This window comes from Emydura macquarii, unplaced genomic scaffold, assembly GCF_026122565.2.
Source record: "Emydura macquarii macquarii isolate MOO-44397 ecotype Brisbane River unplaced genomic scaffold, CSIRO-AGI_Emac_v2 contig_67, whole genome shotgun sequence".
NCBI lineage: Eukaryota > Metazoa > Chordata > Testudines > Chelidae > Emydura > Emydura macquarii.
Genome location: NW_027130204.1, coordinates 7,580,498 through 7,595,485, shown reverse-complemented (window position 1 = coordinate 7,595,485; position 14,988 = coordinate 7,580,498). Strand labels below are relative to the sequence as shown.

The following is a 14,988-nucleotide window of genomic DNA, read 5'->3' as shown; positions in this document are numbered from 1 at the left end:
GAAAGAAGGAACTGAGGGCCCGTAGGGTTGGTGGTGCTTCATATACCATGGCATAAGCGCGGTACTCCAGGGGGCGCCTAAGCCAACCCTACAGGGTCTGCTAAGGGGAAAAAAGTTCCAGGAATCAGTGCACGTTGGCGTGCACTCACCTATATTGGAATGGATACGAGCAATCACTCAAAGTAGAAGTTATATGTTCCTTAGGTTTGCACTAAGGTCTCTGAAGTCTTGAACCATGGATAGTTTTGGCATAATTAGGATACCAAGTCTTCGCATGAGTGTGGCCATTAGTAAATATTAGCACTACTAGGGGGTAGCCTTTTATTGATCCAACATTCTCTTGCATAGCTGTGTTTCTCAATGGCCCATTCAACCAAATTTTCAGTGGGGAGTCAGTGTTTGGAAATCAGGATTTTAAGCAGCCATTAATATTGTATAACAGATTTAAAGGGCTTTGGAAATTAAGTCAAAACAATAATAGGTTTAAATGATTAAAATGGATTACAAAAAAAAAAGTGTTCACAGATTGTTAATCATCACACTGAGGCAAGCTATAATACATTTAATAAGGTCTGCCCTATCACTCTGGACTGAAGTATACAGCTTGTCAAAACAGTTTCTTATAACTAAACTAAGAGGTCAGAAATTACAATACGACACGTAAGTACTTAAGAAGTATTTGACAAAGAAAGTGTGCCAAAAAAATTGAACTATTAGCTTTCACAACTGTACAAGATCCTTCCCCTTCTAAGAATCATTCTTAGAAAGTTATATCTAATGCACATTATATTTAGCACAAACACATTCACTATGTCTACCACAATTTTTGACAGATGCTCTGGATTCTATGCTCTCCTCACTTCTAGACCTTACTTCAAGTTATGCCTTTCATATGCTCAAATTGTGCAACAGTTGTTTAAATGTACTTATCAAAAATTAAACATTTTATGCGAACCAATTTCAGCCTATGGATAGCTCGACTGTTTTGCTTTGCATATTCTTTTGAATATTATTCCTTGGAGTGTTTGATATCTGAACTGTGTCATTAGTCACTTCAGTTATGTTGTATTGTTTCTGTTCCAGAATAATCTAAACTTTATACATGGCTTCTGCTTCCACCAGCAACAAACGTGTTTCGAGATTAAAGGATTTTCAACTATAGATGCAAAGTTAGTTTTAGAACCATCAATACCAAAACAAAACAAAACCCATAACACACACTTTGCTCTCCTAAATATTCACAGTGAAGTACACACAAGCTAAATAAGAGTCTATTTAGAAGTAACTGAAGGGTTCATAAACCTTCTCTCTCTGTTTACTCAGATCTACTTGCCAGCATCATTTGCAAAAATGTTTTGTTGGGCTCTATCTATTAACACAAATGGCCAGCTAGCTTCAGATTTTTCAACCATTCCTAGAGAGAAACGTGATAGTGATCCTCCCCAGCTAGATATCCTGCTCCTCCATAAGAATTCAGACGATAACATACCTTACCTTAGCTCACCTCCCCTCCCCTCCCTTCAAGATCATGTTCCATTAAAGCCTACATGTCAAAAAATGTGGTTAGAGTTCCCAGGATACAATTTTGAAAATCCTCCAGCTAGATTTGTAGAGTATTTTGAATGGCTGTTCCTTTAAATAAAGTTTCTTTACCTGCCATAATTGAATTAACCCTTCAAGTCAATACATGCAGACCCTTGAGGCTTGGGATACCATCCTTTACCATTAACTTGGCATATATGTTTTTCTTAAAAGCAATGTCATAACGTATTAGATGAAGCTCAATATATACACTATAGCTCTATAGTTAAAGTCAAGAGTTTATGCCAGCAGTCAACTAGGAATGGCAGTGATGCTGTAGTACAGTAAGTTACAATATTTTTCATAATCAGAAGAAGACTTAGAAATGGAGTTAAATCCTTCTCAAGATATAAACTACTGCTTTTTCCCCATCCACCAAAACAGGAAAATTAAAGTAGAGTTCCTGAATGCATGACTAACAGTCTCCACTACAAGTCCAGTGACAAATATAAATAAGTCAGTTTGGAATAGGAGAAAACCCAATAGTTACTCCCTAAACAGGAACTGGTCTGCCACAAGTCAGTCTAAAATGTTGGTTTTTTCCAGCACTAAAACCTTGTGAGGTTGCATAAGGGAAGCTGACACTGTACTACTGTGAACATTACAATGTAACATGTTGGTATTGCCTTGCTATAAATAGTTGTTTTTTTGGTTTCTGTTCATTTTTCAAAACCAAAAAACAGACTTTTCCATTATTTATAGTTATAGAGAAGAAAACTATCTTGAGCTATGTATTTGTCAATTCTAAAGGCTTGTCTACATATAAAAATTAACCTGGAGTAAGGTAAAGTGTGACTTTAAAGCAGATAAACTATTCCTGATTAATCCATTTTAGAAGTGGTTTAATCTAATTCAGAATAAGGTACTTTTCTTCTGGAATAAGAGCATCCACACATGGAGTTATTTGTGCTTAATTCCAAGTGTGGACAAGCCCTTACTAAGATTCACTTGCCAGATAGCAGGACATGTTTCAAGGTTTAAAAAGCCTAAAATTTAATCCATTTTACTGTTACACAATTTAAAGCAGATTTTCTTGTTTGTGCTAGTCAGTGATATCTAGTGTAGTGATATCACTAATCACGTTATTACCATTTAAGTAACAACCCTGAGGCTGTAGAAAACCCAATCTTGTCATCTGTCATAAGCATGTTAATCATAAGAAGTTAGGTCAAGCATACATTTTTCACTTTTAAAGGGAAACTGATTTAACTTTAAAGCAACACTGTCTAGCAGTTGATGGGTATTTATTTCCCTCTCTAAAAAAATATTTCCCCTTTGATGTAGGCAAGTGAGCATCTCTCCAAACACAAGGGTTTTATCTGTCCTGAAATTCCAGCTATGCTGAGTGAACTTAATAAAGCTACTGTAGGACGTTGTGCTTGTTGGGACACTAAGCATGCAGGGAATGAAATCTATATTTAACTGTTCCCAGAAGTTTTGTTCTTGTGAGTTGGCAGACGTTTGAAATAGATGATATCCTTCTGGTTTGGAAGGATGGCAGGTTTCTCTTTGTATTTGTTGAGATTATGATCTTTTACCTAGCCATATTAAATCTTTTTTGAATTTACACACTTCACATGGAGATTTTAAAATGAGTGACTAAAGGTCAGGAAGGAATTTTCCTCCAGGTCAGATTAGCAGATGCGAGGGCTCGGGTTGGGATGATCACCTTCTTTCATAGTGTGAGGCACAGATAACTTGGTAGTTTGAACTAGAGTAAATGGTAGACTCTCTCTAACTTGAAGTCCTCAAATCAAGATTTGAGGACTTCAGTAACTCAGCCAGTTATGGACCTATTGCAGGAGTGGGTGAGGTGAGATTTTGTGGCCTGTGATGTACAGGAGGTCAGACTAGATAATCATGCTGGTCCCTTCTGGCTTTAAAGTCAGTGTGTCTAATGTTTCATATTGGATTAACTGGAAACTCATATTGCAGTTTTCATTTTTAAGATAACCACATTGTCAGAACACAATGTTTTTCTACAGTTAGAACGCTATCATCAGTTTTTTCAGGATATTAAAATAAAATTTGAAAATTTAGTATAGAGTTTGAGACTCTACAAGCAGTAAAGGAAGATAAGGCCATTGTGAAGAAACTAAATTAATACTTTGCTTCGGTCTTCACGGCTGAGAGATTCTTTTTAGATGAACTGTCCCAGACTGAGGTGTCAATAGAACAAATTGATCAATTAAACAGTAATAAGTCACCAGGACCAGATGAATTCTGAAGGAACTCAAATGTGAAATTGCAGTACTACTAATTGTGGTATGTAACCTATTATTTAATTCAGTTTCTGTACCAGATGACCCGAGGATAGCTAATGTGATGCCAATCTTTTTTAAAAGGCTCCAGAAGCAATCCAAGCACTTACAGGCTAGTAAGTCTAACTTCAGTACCAGGCATATTGGTTGAAACTATAGTAAAGAACAGAATTATCAGACACATAGATGAACACGGTTTGTTGGGGAAGAGTCAACATGGTTTCTGTAAAAGGAAATCATGCCTCATCAATTTACTAGAATTCTTTGAGGGGTGTCAACAAGCATGTGGACAAGGGTGGTCCAGTGGATATAGTGTACTTAGATTTTCAGAAAGCCTTTGACACGGTCCTTATGCAAAGTAAGCAGTCATGGGATAAGAGGGAAGGTCCTCTCCTGGATCAGTAACTGGTTAAAAGATAGGAAACAAAGGGTGGGAATAAATGGTCAGTTTCAAAATGGGGAAAAGGAAATAATGGTGTCCCTCAGGAGTCTGTTCTGGGACCAGTACTGTTCAACATATCCATAAATGATCTGGGAAAAGAGAAACAGTGAGATGGCAAAATTTCCAGATGATACAAAACTACTCAAGATTGCTTTGGACTTCACTGACTGTGAAGAGTTACAAAGGGATCATACAAAACTGGGTGACTGGTTAACAAAAAGACAGATAAAATTCACTTTTGAGAAATGCAAAGTAATGGCACATTGGAAAACATAATCCCAACTATACATATAAAACAATGCGGTCTAAATTAGCTGTTAGCACTCACGAAAGAAATCTTGGAGTCATTGTGGATAGTTCTCTGGAAACATCCACTTAATGTGCAGCGGCAGTCAAAAAAGCTAACAGAATGTTGGGAATCTTTAGGAAAGGGATAGGTAAGAAGACAGAAAATATCATATTGCTTCTATATAAATCCATGGTACACCCACATCCTGAATACTCATGTATCTCTGGTCTCCCCATCTCAATAAAGATATATTGGAATTAGAAAAGGTACAGAAAAGGGCAAAAAAAGTTATTAGGGCTATGGAACAGATTCCATATGAGAAGAGATCAATAAGACTGGGATTTTTCAGCTTGGGAAAGAGACTTCTAAGGGGGAGATATGACAGAAGTCTATAAAATCATGACTGGTGTGGAGAAAATAATTAAGAAATGTTAATTACTTCTGAAAACAGAGAAACTAAGGGTCACCAAATGAAATTAATAGGCAGCAGGTTTAAAACAAACAAAAGGAAGTATTTCTTCATACAACACACAGGCAACCTGTGGAAATCTTTGCCATAAGTTGTTGTGAAGGCCAACACTATAACACGGTTCAAAAAAGGACTAGATAAATTCATGGAGGATAGGTCCCATCAATGGCAATTAGACAGGGTGGGCAGGCATGCAAAACCATGCTCTGAAATGTCCCTAGCCTCTGTTTGCCAAAAGCTGGGAATGGATGACAGGGGATGGATCACTTGATGATTACTTGTTCTATTCATTGTCTGTGAAGCATATGGCATGGGTCACTGTCGGAAAACAGGATACTGGACTAGATGGGCCACTGGTCTGACCCAATATGGCCATTCTTATGTTCTTAAACCTTATTCATAATGCTTTAATTTTAAACACGAGCTTTCAATCGTTTGCATTTTGTCTGAGCAAAGAAATTCCTCCAGGCATAATCCTTACATAAAAAGGTCAGTTGAAATAAGTAATAAAAGTGAATTAAAAGCACATTTTTTTCTCTCCCCCATTCTATTCCTAATACCACAGACACATAAGCACCTAACTGATGACACTATTTCCAAATTCAACTTTTAACAAGATATGAATTCTAATAATGCTGAACATGAATGTTTTTAGCTAATGACAGGTGGGACTCAACACAGTCTTTCACAGGCTGTTGTCCCAAGCTGCAGTGTGCTTGCAATATACGAGTACAATTCCTCTACAGTTTGTCATCAGGGTAAGGCCAAACCATAAGCCAACACAATCATCTATATTACCCAAGATATAAGTGCATTTCTACTATTGAAGTCATTCTTTTATATGTTTCAAGTAAATTTGAAGAAAATTAACATTACTTGATCTGTCTGTGTGTCTGACTTCCTCTGCTGATTTATGCAACTGAATCCACATTTTAAATAAGATTTCTCTGGAGCAGGACTGAAGAACTTAGTCTTCTTTCACAACAGACCCAAGTTAGATTCCCAGGTTCAATTTTTTACTTCGAGGCCAGGAACACTCAAGAGGCATCACCCAAATGAAGATCAAGCTAAACTATTCAAAGAATTTTTTTTTTAGCTTGGAATTTACCTGTGTTAGAGTTGGCAAAATCTGTTTGAAAGATCACAGATTTTACTAACAATTTTCCCCACAGTTTCTTGCAAAATGTTTTTCACTTTGAGTGTTGGCGAGAAAAAAGGCAAAGACCCTAAAAGAAAATTACTTGCATTTTTTATTCAAACCTTTTGATTTTTAGAACAGCTGCCAGATGTGATATTATCCTTGTAATCACCAAGTTCTAGTGGACAAAGCTAAGGGCTAGAATTTGAGATCTCCTGGCTTCTATTGCCACCTCTGCAACCAACTAGCTGTAACATTTTGCATCCCGTGTTTTCCAAACCATAAATTTATTTCAAGTGTCAACTCAATTTTGACCCCAGTCCCTCTTCCTCAGATTGCTGCATCTCTCTGGATGCTTAATAGGCAGAGTCTGAGAACACGCAGAATCAAGACTTAGCAGCTCTTCTGAAAAAATAGGGAAAGGTGTAGCCTAGCTATTCTGAAACGAACACTTTGGAAAGCTGTTGCCTCATGAGGGGACAGTAAGAAATACTAGTTTAGGAGAATAAGAGCTGAAGCCATTAAGATGAAAGCATTTGAATCACCATCAAGTGCTATCCTTGATGGGCTGCAGAGTCTTAATAGCCAGGAAGGAAGCAGTGGCTGTGCTCCTTGATCTTATGAAATGCACTAATTTGGACATGCTGCAACTCCTAACAAAGGCGGCTGAACTAGTGTCTCTTGGCTGGACTGGCCACATAGCTCTGTAATTATTTTTGCGTGCCTTGCTACCAAGAGAGAATCCCAGTTTAAGGGAAGGGATTCTCCACACCATTAAGGCCAAAAGGAGCACACAATAGGGTAAGTCAATGTTAACACTTCATGGCTCTAGAGCCCATCCTGCTGCAGGTGGCCCCATTAGGCATTCTTATGTCCACTCAGATATTAAGTGCAACAGAGGAACCCTAAATCCTTCTGTTCCTTCTTAAAGTTGAATGGATTTTGCTCGGAGAGGGAAGGGAGGGTCACAGGGAAGAGAATGGTATCATTTCGTCATGCGAGTGACAAAGTAATTTAGGATTCTGGGATAGCAAGCCCCTTGCTTCCATCAGCTGACAAGAAGAAAATATACCAGTCAAAATGCCTGTGAATTAAAGAATGGATAGACCTACTTTGTTTATTATCATCATCTTACTACTACCACCACCACCAATCAGAGAATTTACAGGAATGCAGATGATTTGTTCCAAGGATGCAATTATTTAAACTACAGCAACAAAATAATGTATTTAAGGACAGAGGAAGATAAAGTCACAAGACAGATTCCATGTATATCTTTATATTAACATTGTGCTAGATCTTCCAAAGGTATCCAGTCAGAATTAATGATATACTGGTACATACAATTGCTGCAATATCTCGACATAAAAGGTCAGCTCAAATAAGGTAGTACATTCCAGAGTTTATCCATCTTAGAAACCACGGAGGGAAAACACCAAATTTCTTCTTCGCTTTTCTCCTTCACAATGTATGCATCAAGAAAACACAGGATTAGTGTGTCTAAACTGTAATCAAAATACAATCCACCAGATTAACTAAGGAGTAGTGTCACATTGTTCCATCTGATAACACTTCAAAAAGACCTTCAAAAATGTAAGTAAGTGAATTCAAAAAATAAAAACAAAAAACCACCCGAAAACAACAAAACAAAAAACACAAACAAAAGAGCGACCAAAAAAAAAAAAAAAAAAAGAAGCTTCTTTTCCTAAAAATTACTTCAATTACAAATCATATGTATAAAAATGAGAAACCAGGAACATGACAAAATTTGTATGCTTCTTTATTGTTGGATTGCTATCTGCTGTGTAATTCTTGAGCAATTAGACTGTTTTACTTCATTACTATGGTAACTAGAAACATCTCTCTGTCTTTCCTATTCGTTGTTGTCATTGTCAATACTGATTTTAGAAAGGGGACAGGGAAAAGGAACACAAAACCGCAGTCTTAAACAGCAGGAAATGTCTGCAACCATAGCCAAACTAAAGTCATGATTTTATATAGCGGATTCAGACTAAAAATAAACCCCACATTCTTGATATACTGGGATATGACAATCCATCTTTTAAGTGGGGAACAAGCCATCCTAATTCACAGTGAATTGAATGTGAATATAGATTAAGACTCTCTCTTGTTTAGGGCCAAGTCCCATGCTATAGAAGCTGGTTTGTTGACCAAAAGTCTCAAACTATCTCCTTAGTATTGCTCAATTAAGAGGGAAGAAAAAAGGTCTTATAATAGTTTGAAGTCAGTTTTGAAACAACTATTTTACTACTTGTATTGCTAATTTCAGTTGACATGATAACATTCTGTTATTTCATTTAGAATAATTTTTGCTCTTTGTTCCACTGAACTAGGAAAATAGACTTTTCGGTTTAAAATTCCAATGCTCCATCCTTTGTTTTTCAAATAATACTGGAAAAGAACAGAGGAAAAACATGACTTTTAAATAACATTTTTATAAGTTTGTGAAAACAATTCTTATCTAAAGTAAGTTGTGAGCCTAGATTACCCATGTGATGCTTTAGATTTCATGTAAAAAAAAAAAAAATTCAAACCATCAGCCTAAGAACAGTCATTTTCTACTTTGACAAGTGGTATAACCAAGTGCTCTCACCTCACATGAGCACCCCTTGGCCTAGTGTGTGCATGCCTGAAGTTTTTTCTCGATTTCTCTGTTCACAGTGCTCCGTCGGCTGCTGCTCTCATCAGGCGGGTCTTCAATGACTCAGGCCTCCAGCCTAGTCTCACACAGTCCGTGTGCAAAAACAAAAACAGACCCCTTCCAGGGTATACAACTGGGACTGTCTCAATGTCCTGCAGCCCTCCCTGGGCTCAATCTCATAGACTTTAAGATCAAAAGGGACCATTATGATCATCTAGTGTGATCTCCTGCACAACACAGACCACAGAACCTCACCCACCCACAGTATCCTTCTGTTGGCAACATCTCTGTATCCCCCCAGGGGTCAGTCCTTCGTCAGTCCACACAAAAGGGCCCATCATGGTACCCTCAGTTGGAGTCTGGCTACCTGGCAAAGGTTCCTGCTCTGGGATGGAGCAGCACCCCCAAGGCTCCTCCCTGGACTCTCTGCCATTACTTGAGTCCTCGGAGACCCCAGCTTTCCCACTGAGACACTACTCTCAAACTCAGTTCACTGGCCCAGCTCTCCAGCTGAGACACGATCTCAGTTTAGCCCCCTTCTAGGGGTATAACAGTTGCAGATACAGCCCTTCCTTGGGCCTGTTTAAACTCCCTTGGCTCAGGAAGCCACTTCCCCAGTAGCTATATGGGGGCCAAATGAGGGACCCTCTAAGAAGCAGTTACCGTATTTCCCCATGTATAAGACGCACCTTAATTTTGGGGCCCGAAATTTGAAAAACAATGTTATTGAACTCAAGTTTTATTCATCATAAATGGAAGTAAAAAAATCTACAACCACTGTATAAGACGCACCCAGTTTTTAGACCCCAAATTTTTCGAAAAAAGGTGCGTCTTATACATGGGGAAATACGGTACATGCCATGTCCCTTTAACTAATTGCATCCCTAGGCCACTTCCTCACAGTCCTTGTCTTCTTTGAGTCCCAGCAGCCAGCCAAGAGCACTTTCCTTGCTCTCCTGCCAGCAGAATAAATTCTGCCAGCAGAATGAACTCACTCTGTCCCTGCAGCTCCCTTTATATGAGCCTGTAGGACCCGGATTGGCTGCTTCCCTGCAGCCTCTTTCTGATTGGCTGCATCCACGCAGCCACTCTAGGGAGCCGAGAGGACTCACTTTCTCTGCTCTTTCCTGGGCTGGGGTGTATTAAAACCACAAGGGCTCCAGCAGGGGACTTCAGGGCCTGGTACACTCAATCACACACACAGTTAGGTTGGCAAATTTTATGCAGCATTAAATGAAAAAAATCTTTAAAATTCTACTATTTACAGTATATTTACTAGGTAAACATTCGGATAAAAATAACTAAGACAACAGTGGTAAAGAGGACAGGTAATAATACAGGACAGAGCATTTCATATTCATGAACATTCTATCATCCCAACTTCAAAGTGCATACAGTTCTATACAAGCTTTCCCAGAACGATTACTCAGTAACCTCAGGGTGACCTTACAGATTTAATGGAGGCAAAAAACTTTATCTTAGCAGAGGATGATTTTCCATATATCCCTTTACAGAGAATTTATTTTAAGCCCTTACATCATTTATTACTACCACAGTTCAGCTAATGCACCAGTGATGAGAATCAAGCTTGGAGCCTGCAATTAGTTTTGACAGCTCTAATTGTGCTCTAGTATGTATGTGATTGAAGTTTACAAAGTCATTGGTGCTGAAGGATTCTCTCATTCAAAGTCACATACAACACTGCTTTAACTCTTTGAGCAGATATTAAAATTTGTGCCAAACTGCATCATCCAATATTTAATGTTATAAAGGGTGTCATTAACTTCGGTCTAGTTTACACTCACCCAGAAATTCGGCGGCGGTCAACGGGAGTTACACAAGTACACAGAGTGGCTTGTGTAACTCCCGTCGACTTCATAACTTCCCTCTAGCACACTGTCTCCACTGCGCTGTGCCTTTTGAGCAGGTGGTTTAATTGAATCTATTTCTGGATCGATTGAGTGGGTCTTCACTTCAGCTCAGTCGACCCGGATAGATCCATCTGACTGGCAGTGAATTTGCCATGGTCAGGGCATACATACCCTTAGTGTTGTCTGCTTAGTTGCTAAAAAAATTAGTTTAGCACAGCGGATGCAATTCAAAACAAAAGGTTATAATAAGAGCTTTACCAGTTAAGATACTCAGTTCCTAGACCGAGTCAAGTGACCCAGGGGAGTGTCTTTGGGATCCAGTAGTCTGCCTTTGGATTTATGGAGGCAATGGATTATTGTATCCAAGTTGCCTTCAAAAAGGGCCTCAACTTTTATGCTGCCTGTAATCAAGTTTTCCTTTTTTACTGAGCACTGTTGGCTTGTTCTGCACCATACAGAAAGAGGAAGATAGTCCAAGACATAAATCTACATTGGAGGCTGCTGTCTTGTCTCTCCAGCCCAGGAAGGATTAAAACCACACCTAGAGTCTGGTTCAGGCGTTTCCTCAGACATTCAAGCTTTATTTTCTTCCATATAAATCTCGTAACAAATTCCACATCTCAAGCCAGTCTCTTCCCCTGACTCAGGGACTTCCTGCTGCACCCTCCTTGTTCCTGGCAGCTCTTCCCCAGTCTTCTCATCTGCCTTGAGAGTTACCATATCCAGGGCCTACCATAGGAGCCAACTTGCTTTCTTGTAGCTCTCCCCCGTCTCAGGGTCGTCTTCCTGCTCCCTGCAGCTATCTTCCCAGCTGAGCTATTTGCTGTTTTTAAAATCAGTTGATCCCTAGCTGATCAGTCTCTGCTAGGAGGTAGCTTAAAAAGTCAGGGGTAAGGCTGGGCTCCAACTTTTCTTAAATGTCAGCCCCCCTGGGACATGACAAAATATTATTTGAATTATTTAATAAACATTTTTAAATAGCACTGTTTGGATGAACTGATGAAGTCTTATCTGCTCAAGATCACAAATATTTGGGTTGTGGAAAATATTTACAAATTTAGGACTTAATTTGAACAAGCTGTTCTTCATTCATAATCATAGGTCCTGCACTAAAAAGTAGCGAGGTCCACATAGGCCAGTTAGTGAGCATCATGCTGGTGCCCATTAGAATTTGCACCCCAACTGCTGTGAACTAACACAACACCTAGATGAGCCTGAAGTTCTCTTACAGCCCAACAAGCAGCTCAGTTAACCTCTTGTAATAGTGCTGCTTTTCCAATGCAAGACACAGTGCAATGCTCTCCCATCACTTCACTGCTGTAGTGTATATCCCAAGATAATTCTTACCATCTCAATTTTAATAGAAAATTTTAAAAAATAATTTCTTGAAATTTTCAGAATGGTTTTCCAAGTATTGCAATGGAAACTTTATTGCATGCACTAAATGAGAACGTAGCAGGTTTTAATTATTTTACATTTATAAGAGTTTCATAACCCGTTATGACAATTCAAAAACGTTCATATGCTTTATCAGTGATTCACTTCCAATTCTATTGCAGTCTTGTCTCCAAGTTATGTCATTCAGGCTCCTTATCAAACTTACCTTTAAAATATAAAAGCTTCAAATACTTATTGTCATATTTGTTTTCTATCATTGAGATCATTTTTTTTTTAAATCTTAGGGGACCAAACAAATACAAGTATAAAACAGGCAGAAGAGTTTCAGAGGAAAACAAAAGAAATAGGAGTTAGATAGATGAAGATCAGAAGTCAATGATAAATTGTAATTGTTCTTTCCCCCCCCCCCACTTTTGAGGAATTGATTTGGAATCCAATACTTCCATTAACAACTGAGGGGAAGGAATGGATATAATATTAAATGTTAATCATATTTAAACAAGAAGTCAAAAATGAACTGTTACTACATTGAAGGATGAGACTAACCCGTTCACTACTCTCTAAAAACAAAAGAAAAAAAGAAGTGAGAAACAGTAACAGTTGTAAGGAGCTGAATTTATGTGGAAGGAACCAGGAAGGCAGTTGGGTGACTGAAGCACTATTAACAGCTGAAGCTTTCTGAGCCAAGCAATGGGGAAGCTGCAATTGCATCTGCTACTTCTCAGCATGAGGAAGTTTGATGCCACCAATAGGATCATAGATGGTGGCACTGATGGTAGAGTGGCAGGCCTGTTTGGAGCAGTTGCATAAGGGCTGCAGAATCAGTCAACAGGACACCCTATGTGATCAAACAGTTTCTGCTCACAAGTAGTACATCAGAAGTTAAATACCACACACCAGAAACTTAAAAAAATGGGACAAACAAAAACCCATTAAAGACATGAACTGATTCCTGAAGGGGGTGGGGAAGTGGAATCAATGAAAATGCTATACTGGATTGTATAAGTATATCATGTGAAGCAAGACAAATATTTGCTGTACATGGAGCTATCTACTTAGGTTAATTAGAAGAATTCAGAAGGGAGCAACAAATAGTGGCAATGTCTGGAAAACAGAAAAAATGTAAAGGCTAAGGGAAGAGAGCACGTTCAGCCAATATTAGATAACTGATAGATACCTCCAAATATGTAAACGGATGTTATAAAGGACACTGCAATTGTTCTCAGTCAGTGAAGGCTGAAGTAAGCCTTGCAACAGTGCTGGGAGAATCAACTTAATGATGCACTAGGGATTTCTTCCAGCATGCAACCACAATCCTGAAAACACTAAAGTTAAGTACTTGCGTTAAGCAAGTACTTAGTTTCTTATTGCATTTTTAGAATTAACCATCAGCAATATTTAGGAAGTTAATGTGAAGAAATCTTCATACTTACTTGTCAAGGAAATCCTTGTCCACTACTGCACAGATATCAAGAAGAGGATTTCCCATTCCAAAGAGGACATTTTCACTACAAAAGAACCAAAGTGTTTCAAATTTAGTTTACATTTTCTAGTTTAACATTATATTGCAGCGACAAACAGGATTAGAAAGACAAAACTCATTCTGGCCAATCAAGGGCTGCACAGTCAATTTACTTGGAATCCAGACATCACATTTAATTTGAACAAAATGCAAACTTGTAATAACTCTCAGTGGATTTTGTAGAATACAAATCTTGAACATATAAGACTGTACATACATTTAAGCAAGCTTCACTCAGAGAATGAGCCTTGCATGCTACAATCTGTAGTTTCTATGAGCGACACTTCGGTGGCATTCCCAGGTAATACAAAGAGGGCAACAATGGACCAGGCTGCAGACTTCCATGAGCCAGATTTTGTTGTGTATATGAGCAGCCACAAATTAAAAAACTTATAAAAATAATTATTAAGAATAGTATTTAATTCTGCACAGTCCCTCAGCTAGCCTTACAAACAGTATTTGTTTACAGATAAAATATTGATTTTTTATGCAGAAAAAAATTACTTAACATACAGCAGTATGAGGCAAAGCAGTAAGTCATGACTAGTGATCTTTTACCAAAAGGCATTATCTAATGATCAAATATTTTTATAACAATTTCAAAAATTATTCAGTCAGTTATCTTATATACTTCGGTGAGAGTAATAATGAAAAACTAGATAATACATGACACAGAAGCAAACCACAGTGAATGTGACCATTCCCACTAGACTTTCTAATACTAGATTCAAATCCATCACATTCCTTAGCAAGCCAACACTTGAGGAATCCAATTGGCAGACAAACACCAATAGCAGCTAGCTACTGAAATCACTGATGTTAAATTTTTCAGAAAAATATACACCTTCCTCCCCACCAAGTGCTCATTTTTCAAGGGTTTTCATTAGGGCAATATTCTCTAAAGCACTACCGCAGTATTTCAATCTTAAAATCTGAATGCTCAGACAAAGCCAGGCAACAAAGTAACTTAACATGGCTGTCTTTAACTTTGAGACCCTTCTTCAACTCTGGGTTAGGTCTCAAGCGAATGAGTTTCCACGACATTTTGACAGTTTGTCAGATTTTAGTTCCCCGCATGGAGGTACAGCTGTTCTGTTGACTCATCAGGTGGATTTCACTACCTCCTACTCAGGAGAATAAAAAGCTAGCAAAACTAAGATGGGAGCAGCTAGAAAGTGAAATGGGACATCCTAGAAGAAAAACCCTAAAAAGAGCAAGCCCAGGAAGCAGCTCAGGCAGCTAATGCTTCTCTTCTCTCCTCTCCCACTCACCCTTACTTTCTCAGTTATCTCCCATCACAAAATTCATGCTACCCAACCCACTCCTTCCTTACTCACCCAAAAACCATCTTCCTT

The 14,988-nt window shown here is 38.4% G+C and overlaps 1 protein-coding gene across 4 annotated transcripts in view; it reads right to left on the bottom strand.

Annotated features, from left to right (window-relative positions):
* ADK (adenosine kinase) overlaps nucleotides 1–14,988 on the bottom strand; it is a 488,773-nt gene that overhangs the window by 457,278 nt on the left and 16,507 nt on the right. For all 4 annotated transcript variants that reach the window (XM_067539239.1, XM_067539260.1, XM_067539250.1 and 1 more), the window contains exon 2: nucleotides 13,545–13,619. In XM_067539239.1, coding sequence (XP_067395340.1) covers nucleotides 13,545–13,619 — 75 coding nt within the window. The remainder of the gene's footprint in view (nucleotides 1–13,544; nucleotides 13,620–14,988) is intronic.